The 10,824-nt window shown below is 54.4% G+C and overlaps 1 protein-coding gene across 1 annotated transcript in view; it reads left to right on the top strand.

The window, feature by feature from the left end:
• LOC311369700 (glutaminase kidney isoform, mitochondrial-like) overlaps positions 1-9,459 on the top strand; it is a gene marked incomplete at both ends in the record, with an annotated part of 11,134 nt that extends 1,675 nt beyond the window's left edge. The window contains 17 exons of the mRNA XM_084487918.1: positions 757-853; positions 1,124-1,242; positions 1,931-2,060; positions 2,297-2,376; positions 2,803-2,966; positions 3,732-3,790; positions 5,090-5,122; positions 5,360-5,418; positions 5,580-5,646; positions 5,790-5,840; positions 6,202-6,378; positions 6,871-7,002; positions 7,409-7,501; positions 7,812-7,873; positions 8,140-8,216; positions 9,112-9,175; positions 9,312-9,459. Coding sequence (XP_084344044.1) covers positions 757-853; positions 1,124-1,242; positions 1,931-2,060; positions 2,297-2,376; positions 2,803-2,966; positions 3,732-3,790; positions 5,090-5,122; positions 5,360-5,418; positions 5,580-5,646; positions 5,790-5,840; positions 6,202-6,378; positions 6,871-7,002; positions 7,409-7,501; positions 7,812-7,873; positions 8,140-8,216; positions 9,112-9,175; positions 9,312-9,459 — 1,612 coding nt within the window. The remainder of the gene's footprint in view (positions 1-756; positions 854-1,123; positions 1,243-1,930; positions 2,061-2,296; positions 2,377-2,802; positions 2,967-3,731; positions 3,791-5,089; positions 5,123-5,359; positions 5,419-5,579; positions 5,647-5,789; positions 5,841-6,201; positions 6,379-6,870; positions 7,003-7,408; positions 7,502-7,811; positions 7,874-8,139; positions 8,217-9,111; positions 9,176-9,311) is intronic.
• Positions 9,460-10,824: the final 1,365 nt, after the last annotated feature.

Below are 10,824 nucleotides of genomic sequence, written 5' to 3'. Positions count from 1 at the left end.
CCCCAACAGGAACTAGAAGCTCCCGTGTGCTGCCCTCCTCTAGACGTTCCTGGCGCTCCTTGGAATCCCAGACCGGAATGTCAGAAACATATTGGAATAACTACCGACGACCACCTCCTTGGTGACTCAGAGGTCAAACATCGTGGTACTGGTTCTACAATCCATCATGGATCATTCCAAGAGTATTCCGACCACAAACCATCGGTCCATTTTCCCATGGCCTTGAACGCCTCCTCAAGAAGAACGGTTCTAGTCCCGTTCTAGTGCCGGGGTCTGGGTCTGGTATTCCAACAGCAGGCGACCCAAACTAACCTTCCTCTACTGTAGGAACCGCTGGAAAGTACTGGGACCATTTGATAACCTAGACCCCAGTAGCAATAGCCCAATGACAATACATCCAGCACAGAGACATCATGATATTGTTTAGCAATAATGTAGCATTGGTTACCGCAACACTAGCATCACTCAGCGCTCAACTAGTGTCGTGGAGCCCTAAGCTAGCATCCCTTAGCATTAAGCTAGCATCCCTTAGCATTTGGCTAGCATTCTTTCCCATCCGGCTGAGCGGTGGTATTTGGCACTCAGCTAGTTCTTCCCCGACTCTAAACTAGTATCCTTTAGCACAAAGCTAATGTTGTTTAATGGTCCCAACCTTTTCGTCAAGTGGTTCTCTGGCTCCACTGGGACTCGCTGGGCTACTTCCTGTGCAGCAGGATCCCACTTCCTGTGTTGCTTAGCGCTGCTCTCTGTCCGCAGGAGAAGGAAGGCGGGCATCCTGCCCAGCCTGGAGGACCTCCTGTTCTACACCATCGCAGAGGGCCAGGAGAGGATCCCCGCCCACAAGTTCACCACGGTACGACTCCAGGGTCAGGGTCAGGGTAAGAGTCAGGGTCAGTGTCAGGGTTAGGGTCAGGGTTAGGGTCAGAGTCAGGGTCAGGGTCAGGGTCAGGGTCAGGGTTAGGGTCAGGGTCAGAGTCAGGGTCAGTGTCAGGGTTAGGGTAAGAGTCAGGGTCAGTGTCAGGGTTAGGGTCAGTGTCAGGGTCAGGGTCAGGGTCAGGGTCAGAGTCAGAGTCAGGGTCAGGCTCTGGGTCCAGAGGGTCTAACTGTTCTGGTCCCTCCCCAGGCTCTGAAGGCCACCGGGCTCCGGACCGGAGACCCCCGCCTCAAGGAGTGTATGGAGATGCTGAAGGTCATCATGAAGACCACGTCTGATGGGGCCCTGGACCGGCACCTCTTCAAGAAGTACGAACCGGACCCTCCACCCAGACCCTAGAAACAGACCCAGAACCAGAGGCAGAACCAGAACCAGAACCAGAACCAGACCCAGAACCAGAACCAGAGGCAGAGGCAGAACCAGAACCAGAGGCAGAGGCAGAACCAGAACCAGAAGCAGAGGCAGAACCAGAAACAGACCCAGAACCAGAAGCAGAGGGAGAACCAGAAGCAGAGGCAGAACCAGAAACAGACCCAGAACCAGAACCAGAAGCAGAGGCAGAACCAGAAGCAGAGGCAGAACCAGAACCAGAGGCAGAACCAGAGCCAAAGGCAGAACCAGAACCAGAGGCAGAACCAGAGACAGAACCAGACCCAGACCCAGAGGCAGAACCATAACCAGACCCAGAACCAGAGGCAGACCCAGAACCATAACCAGAGCCAGAACCATAACCAGAGCCAGAACCATAACCAGAGCCAGAACCATAACCAGAGCCAGAACCATAACCAGAGCCAGAACCAGACCCAGAGGCAGAGCCAGTCAGGTCTCACCTGAACCAGAACTCAGATCTCAGAAGTCAGATCTAACAGGCACTAACACAGCAGGGTTGGGGGTTCTACTCCCTGTGGCTCAGCGGGCCAGGTGGGGTGGGGACGGGGGGTAGCAGGGGGGGGGGGTCCCCGTGGTGGGCGTGGTCCTGACGCCGTGTGGCTCCAGGTGTGTGCAGAGTAACATCGTGCTGCTGACCCAGGCGTTCCGCAAGAAGTTCGTCATCCCGGACTTCCAGCCCTTCTGCGCGCACATCGACGAGCTGTACCACAACGCCAAGAAGATGCCTGGGGGGCAGGTGAGCCGCCGCAACCGCCGCCGCCGCAACCAATCACAGCCCTCATACCTCAGCGACCCCCCCCCACAACCAATCACAGCCCTCATACCTCAGCGACCCCCCCCCCCCACAACCAATCACAGCCCTCATACCTCAGCCTCCCCCCCACAACCACAACCAATCACAGCCCTCATACCTCAGCGACCCCCCCCCCCACAACCAATCACAGGCCTCATACCTCGGCGTCTGTCCTCCAGGTGGCGGACTACATCCCCCAGCTGGCCCGCTTCAGCCCCGACCTCTGGGCCGTGTCTCTCTGCACCGTGGATGGACAGAGGTACTACATTACCCACAATGCCCCATCCACACCGCCCCAATCTATAGCACACCCTCCGTCACTACAGATTCCTCTCTCTCTCTCTCTCCCACCTCTCTCTCTCTCCCTCTCTCTCTTGCTCTCTCTCCCCCCTCTCACTCTCTCTCCTCTCCCTCTCTCTCCCCTCCCTCTCTACCCCCTCCCTCTCTACCCCACTCTCTCTCTCTCTCTCTCTCTCTCTCTCTCTCTCTCTCTCTCTCTCTCTCTCTCTCTCTCAATCCCTCCCCCCTCTCTCTCTCTCTCTCTCTCTCTCTCTCTCCCCACCCCCCATTCTCTCCCCTCCCCCCCTCTCGCTCTCTCTCTCTCTCTCTCCCTCTCTCTCCCCACCCCCCTTTCTCTCTCTCTCTCCCCCTCTCTCTCTCCCCCCTCTCCCCCCCCTCCCTCCAGACACACGGTGGGGGACACCAAGATGCCGTTCTGTCTGCAGTCGTGTGTGAAGCCGCTGAAGTACGCCATCGCCGTGCACGACCACGGCACCGACTACGTCCACCGCTTCATCGGCAAGGAGCCCAGCGGCCTGCGCTTCAACAAGCTCTTCCTCAACGAGGACGGTGAGACGCTGGTCTCACCCTCTGTCTCACCCTCTGCTCTCTGGTCTCACCCTCTGGTCTTACCCTCTGGTCTAACCCTCTGGTCTCACCCTCTGCTCTCTGGTCTCACCCTCTGGTCTTACCCTCTGCTCTCTGGTCTCACCCTCTGGTCTTACCCTCTGGTCTAACCCTCTGGTCTCACCCTCTGCTCTCTGGTCTCACCCTCTGGTCTTACCCTCTGGTCTAACCCTCTGGTCTCACCCTCTGGTCTCACCCTCTGGTCTCTGGTCTCACCCTCTGGTCTCACCCTCTGGTCTCACCCTCTGGTCTCTGGTCTCACCCTCTGGTCTCACCCTCTGGTCTCACCCTCTGTCTCACCCTCTGGTCTCTGGTCTCACCCTCTGGTCTCACCCTCTGGTCTCACCCTCTGTCTCACCCTCTGGTCTCTGGTCTCACCCTCTGGTCTCACCCTCTGGTCTCACCCTCTGTCTCACCCTCTGTCTCACCCTCTGGTCTCTGGTCTCACCCTCTGGTCTCACCCTCTGGTCTCTGGTCTCACCCTCTGGTCTTACCCTCTGGTCTAACCCTCTGGTCTTACCCTCTGGTCTCACCCTCTGGTCTCACCCTCTGTCTCACCCTCTGGTCTCACCCTCTGGTCTTACCCTCTGGTCTCTGGTCTCACCCTCTGGTCTCTGGTCTCACCCTCTGGTCTCACCCTCTGTCTCACCCTCTGTGATGTCATGCTGTGATGTCATGTGATGTCATGCTGTGATTGGTGTTCTTCAGATAAACCTCACAACCCCATGGTGAACGCAGGAGCCATCGTGTGCACGTCTCTCATTAAGGTACGTGCACACCACACACACACCTCTGCTATACAGCAGGGCTCATAGGTACGTGCACACCACACACACACACACCTCTGCTATAGCACCTCCGCCATGGGAGTGACGTAGTGGCCCTGGGAGTGACGTAGCGGGCTGGGAGTGACGTAGCGGGCTGGGAGTGACGTAGCGGGCTGGGAGTGACGTAGCGGCCCTGGGAGTGAGGTAGCGGCCCTGGGAGTGACGTAGTGGACTGGGAGTGACGTAGCGGACTGGGAGTGATGTAGCGGACTGGGAGTGACGTAGCGGGCTGGGAGTGACGTAGCGGACTGGGAGTGAAGTAGCGGGCTGGGAGTGACGTAGAGGACTAGGAGTGACGTAGCGGGCTGGGAGTGACGTAGCGGGCTGGGAGGCTGTGCTGGCGGAGGGCGGGGGGGTTAGAGGATGTGGAGCGAGGCTGGCGGAGGACAGGAGGGGATTAGAGATGATCCATAATCTCTCTGGGATTAAGACCCAGAGAGAGAGAGAGAGAGAGAGAGGAGGGGCCGTCGCTCGCCCACGCGCTCAACCGCTCCGATCCGGATCCTGCGCATAAGCTCGATGAAGACACGATCCGCTTCGCTCCGGTTCGGCAGCCGTTCTCCCCGGCGACCAATCACCACCGAGCGGCCCCTAGCGATGCGGTTGGCGACGTCGCTAGGGGCCGACACTACAGAGCCCACAGTACTGGAGGACTGGCTACCATCTGATAGGCCGGGCTGTGGTCCCTGTGTTCTGATAGGCCGGGCTGTGGTCCCTGTGTTCTGATAGGCCGGGCTGTGGTCCCTGTGTTCTGATAGGCCGGGGGCCAGGAGCTAACAACTCTTATGGACCCTCTTGCAGATGCTAGTTGTAAGCGTCTCAGGTGATGTTGGCCTCCTCTACAGTCGACTAACTAACCACTAGCCTCCTGACCCAGATCCACTAGATATCAACCAGATGTTTAGAACAGGACCTCCAGATGTGTATACCTCTAACTAATAGAGTAGACTAACTAACCAACACTTTAACTAGACACAAGAATAATATAATAATAATCATAGTTTAATCATAATCTAACCCTCTCACCCGGTCATCTCAACCAAGTCACTAAGGCAAGACATCAGAGACTGTTTAATAATAAGCTACATGTCAGTTGTAGTGCTAACGCATTAGCTACGTGGGTTAGCTAAATGTCATTTGACTGTTTAATAATCTACATGTCAGTTGAAGTGCTAACGCATTAGCTATAGGTGTTTGCTAGATGTTTGTCGTTTATAACCGAGTGTTTCTGGTTGACAGCACGGAGCGAGCAACGCTGAGAAGTTCGACTATGTGAGTATACAACGATGTGTGTGTGTGTGTGTATGATAATATTGTGTATGTAGTAGAATAGCTTGCTACACATCACTACTTCTAAGCTAAAAATGGACTAACAATATTCTGAACTGTGATGTCATAAGAAAATAACCTCTTTACTTCCTGTGCTCTGGTGTGGACCTGGTGTGGATCTGGTTTGGACCTGGTGTGGACCTGGTGTGGACCTGGTGTGGACCTGGTTTGGATCTGTAGGTGATGGACTTCATGAACAAATTGGCAGGAAATGAGTATGTGGGCTTCAGCAATGCCACGTGAGTACGATATACCACAATACTAACCTCATCATAGAGTACTGCATTCCTTTTAAAGTACCGCACTACATGAAGTATCACGTCGCCCCAGAGTGTAATGTTGTAGTATAAGTGGAGGAGTTGAGGCCGCTGGAGACTAAACCACCGTGTTTAACCCGCAGGTTCCAGTCAGAGCGAGAGTCAGGAGACCGCAACTTTGCTATTGGCTACTACCTGAAGGAGAAGAAGGTAGGAGACAACCGAGACTCCGCCCCCTGTCCACCCATTTGTGACATCACCAGTGGGAGTGTCCACCACCCACCACTGGTGATACCAGTGGACCGTGCCATCTGGTGGGGCCCTATCAGTCTGACCCAGTCTCTTTCTTTCAGTGTTTCCCCGAGGGAACGGACATGACCTCCATCTTGGATTTCTACTTCCAGGTCAGTGATGAACAGTTCCTCTTCCGTGTGACGGGAGAAACAGATGATGTGGTTTGTTCTGTTGACAGACGACAGCACTGGCTCCACGTCCAGGTTGGGTTTAGACCAGCTCTGTATTCTAACGGCTGGTCTGTTAGCTCTTCAGTTAGCTGGGAGTTAGCTCGTCAATTCAGTGTTTGATTCAGTTAGCTGTTGAGTCTCTCCTCCCTGCTAGCTGTTCAGTTAGCCAGTGAGCTAATGCTAACGTCTCTCCTCCCTGCTAGCTGTTCAGTTAGCCAGTGAGCTAATGCTAACGTCTCTCCTCCCTGCTAGCGGTTCAGTTAGCCAGTGAGCTAATGCTAACGTCTCTCCCCCCTGCTAGCTCTGCTCCATCGAGGTCACCTGTGAGAGCGCTAGCGTCATGGCCGCCACACTGGCCAACGGCGGCTTCTGTCCAATCACAGGGGAGCGTGTCCTGAGCCCGGAGGCGGTGCGGAACACCCTCAGCCTCATGCACTCCTGCGGCATGTACGACTTCTCAGGCCAGTTCGCCTTCCACGTCAGTACCGCCGCTCAGTCTGCTGCTGCTAACCCCTGTCACCATGGTGACAGGGGTTAGCAGCAGGTTATGTGACCCCTATGTGACCTTGGTAACCCTGTGACCTTGGTGACTTTGTCGCCCTGTAACCTTGGTAACCCTGTCACCCTGTAACCCTGTCACCCTGTAACCTCGGTGCCCTTGTCACCCTGTAACCTTGGTAACCTTGGTAACCCTGTCACCCTGTAACCTTGGGGACCCTGTGACCTTGTCACCCTGTAACCTTGGTAACCCTGTCAGCTTGGTGACCTTGGTAACCCTGTTACCTTGGTGACCTTGGTGACTCTGTAACCTTGCTGACCCAGTGACCTCCATAATCCCGGTAAAACATGGGTAGCATTGCTAATCCTGTACCCTTGGTAACAGTAACCTTGGTAACCCCATAACTTTGTCACTGTAACCTTGGTAATCCCTGTGACCGCGGTAACCCCCTCTGGTGTGCTGCTCCTCCAGGTGGGCCTGCCGGCCAAGTCGGGGGTGTCGGGGGGCATCCTGCTGGTGGTGCCCAACGTGATGGGGGTCATGTGCTGGTCACCCCCGCTGGACAAGCTGGGCAACAGCGTCAGAGGGATCCGCTTCTGCACCGTACGTCAGCGGCTCCACCACAACGCTAACGCTACGCTACGGCTTCATTGATAACCCAAGCTACGGCTCCACCACAACGCTAACGCTACGCTACAGCTCCACCACAACGCTAACGCTACAGCTCCACCACAACACTACTAATGTTACGCTACAGCTCCACCACAACGCTAATGCTACGCTACAGCTCTACCACAACGCTAATGCTACGCTACAGCTCCACCACAACACTAACGCTACGCTACAGCTCCACCACAACGCTAATGCTATGCTACAGCTCCACCACAATGCTAATGCTACACTATAGTGTCACTGATAACTCTATGCTACAGCTTCCCTGATAACGTTAATGCGACGCAGTAGTAGTGTGTGATTGGTCGGTCAGTAGTCTGTGATTGGTCGGTTTCAGGATCTGCTGTCTCTGTGTAACTTCCACAACTACGACAACCTGAAACACTTCGCCAAGAAACTGGACCCCCGCAGAGAGGGGGGAGACCAGAGGGTAGGTGTCTGCCTGTCTACCTGTCTGTCTACCTGTCTATCAGCACGTCTGCCTCTCTGCCAGCCTGCCTGCCTCTCTGTGTGTCTGTCTGTCTGACTCTCTGTCTGTCTGTCTGTCTGTCTGTCTGTCTGTCTGTCTGACTCTGTCTGTCTGTCTGACTCTGTCTGCCGTCTGTGTCTGTCTGTCTCTCTGTCTGCTGCCTGTCTGTCTGTCTGTCTGTCTGTCTGTCTGTCTGTCTGTCTCTCGTTGTGTGTTATTGATCATATTGCTAATGGTCCTGATCGATCTGATCGCTGCTGTTTGTTTGCAGGTGAAGTCTGTGATCAATCTGCTGTTTGCCGCCTACACCGGAGACGTGTCAGCGCTGAGGAGGTGAGACCTCCCCTTAACCTCCTGCACAGAACCACAACCTCCCCTTAACCTCCTGCACAGAACCACAACCTCCCCTTAACCTCCTGCACAGAACCACAACCTCCCCTTAACCTACTGCACAGAACCACAACCTCCCCTTAACCTCCTGCACAGAACCACAACCTCCCCTTAACCTACTGTGTGTGTGTGTGTGTGTGTGTGTGTGTGTGTGTGTGTGTGTGTGTGTGTGTGTGTGTGTGTGTGTGTGTGTGTGTGTGTGTGTGCAGGTTTGCTCTGTCCTCCATGGACATGGAGCAGAGGGACTACGACTCGCGGACGGCGCTCCACGTGGCGGCGGCCGAAGGTAGAGTGAGACCACCGCACCCCTCAGGGAGGGAGAGTGAGACGACCTCACCCCAAAGGGAGGGAGAGTGAGACCACCTCGCCCCACAGGGAGGGAGAGTGAGACCACCTCACCCCACAGGAAGGGAGAGTGAGACAATCTCACCCCACAGGGAGAGTGAGATGACCTCACCCCACAGGGAGGGAGAGTGAGACCACCTCACCTCCAGGGAGAGTGAGACGAGACCACCTCACCCCCCAGGGAGGGGGAGTGAGACGAGACCAACTCACCCCACAGGGAGAGAGAGTGAGACGAGACCAACTCACCCCCCAGGGAGGGAGAGTGAGACAAGTCCACCTTAACCCACAGGGAGGGAGAGTGAGACGAGTCCACCTCACCCCACAGGGAGGGAGAGTGAGACAAGTCCACCTTAACCCACAGGGAGGGAGAGTGAGACGAGTCCACCTCACCCCAGCCAGGGTGGTAGCGTGATGAGGTGTGGGCCCGGGGCCTCATCAGCAGGTCACCCCTCAGCTCACTCCACCGGCCAGAGTGACACCACACCACACCACTCCACACCACACCACATCACATCACATCACATCACACCACACCACACCACACCACACCACACCACACCACACCACACCACACCACACCACATCACATCACATCACACCACACACGAGCAGTATGTTATGAGCACTAGTTTACACACCTGTGATTGACAGGCCAGTTGGCTTCCCGAAACCAATCAGGGAAGAGAAGTCTGATCGGTCAGAAATCCAATGACTCATGGAGAGGCCGACGCCCACAAACTGACACCCTATCAGAGCATGTCCCTCACTGAGGGGCGGCTGGGCCACTTCTAACTGTGTGTGTGTGTGTGTTTGTGTGTGTGTGTGTGTGTGTTTAGGTCATGGTGAGGTGGTTCGGTTCCTCCTGGAGGCCTGTAAGGTCAACGCAATCCCTAAAGACAGGTACACACACGCACACACACGCACACACACACACACACATACACACACACCCCAGAAATCTAAAAAAACATGCTACACCTTCTGCCATGTGTGCATATATATATCTATATATGTGTGTGTGTGTGTGTGTGTGTAGGTGGGGGAACACCCCTATGGACGAGGCGGTGCATTTCGGCCACCATGACGTGGTCACCCTCCTGCAGGACTACCACCCCCCCCCCAGCCCCCCGCAGCCCCCCCAGACCCCCGAGGTGGCCGGGAACAACCTGGACGGCCTGCTGTAGCCCTTAACCCACCCTCTGTTAGCCCTTAACCCACCTTCTGTTAGCCCTTAACCCCACCCTCTGTTAGCCCTTAACCCACCCTCTGTTAGCCCTTAACCCACCTTCTGTTAGCCCTTAACCCACCCTCCGTTAGCCCTTAACCCCACCCTCTGTTAGCCCTTAACCCCACCCTCCGTTAGCCCTTAACCCCACCCTCTGTTAGCCCTTAACCCCACCCTCTGTTAGCCCTTAACCCCACCCCTCTGTTACCCTGTAACCTCCGCTACCCCTTAACCTAACCCTGAACCCCTCCATTACCCTGAACCCTTAAATTAGCCTGAACCCCTCCATTTCCCCTTAACCTTGCCCTGAATTCAACCCTTATCCTTCACCCTGAAGGGACCATGCACTTACTTTGAAAAACACTCCCCCCTCTTCGGTAATGCCCTGTTTGCCCCGCCCCCTTTGTATTGGCCCGCCCCCTCGTTAAACAATCAGCTGTGTGTGTTTCTGGTCGTGTTACAAGGTCTTATGTAGAAATATGAAGATTCATTTTAAAGGAACACTACTTTGATGCCTCCACAATATGGATACTGATGTTAGAACTGTTGATATTATGACTGGTTTACACTAGTCTAGACTGGTTTATTTTTGGTTACACTGGTTGAGACTGGTTTATACTAGTCTAGACTGGGTAACACTGGTTGAGACTGATTTATACTAGTCTAGACTTGGTTACACTGGTTGAGACTGGTTTATACTAGTCTAGACTTGGTTACACTGGTTGAGACTGGTTTATACTAGTCTAGACTTGGTTACACTGGTTGAGACTGGTTTATACTAGTCTAGACTGGGTAACACTGGTTGAGACTGATTTATACTAGTCTAGACTTGGTTACACTGGTTGAGACTGGTTTATACTAGTCTAAACTGGGTTACACTGACCGGTTTATCAGCAGTTTTCCATGTGTCAGTCTGTTGTGTTGCGTTGTCAAACGCTCCAACTTAAAAGTGTGTGTTTATTTGTGTTGGCAGTGTAAGGTTTCAGTGTGATTCGGACTGCAGGGTTACGCAGACGACGTCTGAACAGGTGAAGTCAGACGCCAGGTCTTTGTGATGGATGTTATTTATTTGTAAAAGCGGCCGTGACCTTTTCTCCTGACGCCGTGTGGTGCGGCGCCGGTGTATGTGTTTATAAAGCCTGTGTACAGAAACCTGAAGGTCTGCAAATGCTTTCAGTGAAACTAAACTCTGGTTCACAGTGAAACTAAACTCTGGAACGTAGAGAGAAAGAAGTTTTACTGACCAACGACGAGCGCTGCTGGGGGCAGTTACGGTGATGAGACATATGGGAAGATAAGGCCTACTTAAGGTATCTAATCCAAG

This window comes from Micromesistius poutassou (assembly GCF_964030765.1).
Source record: "Micromesistius poutassou genome assembly, chromosome: 24".
NCBI classification, from domain to species: Eukaryota; Metazoa; Chordata; class Actinopteri; order Gadiformes; family Gadidae; genus Micromesistius; species Micromesistius poutassou.
Note: the sequence above shows the minus strand (reverse complement) of the source record. Positions and strands in the feature narration are given on the sequence as shown.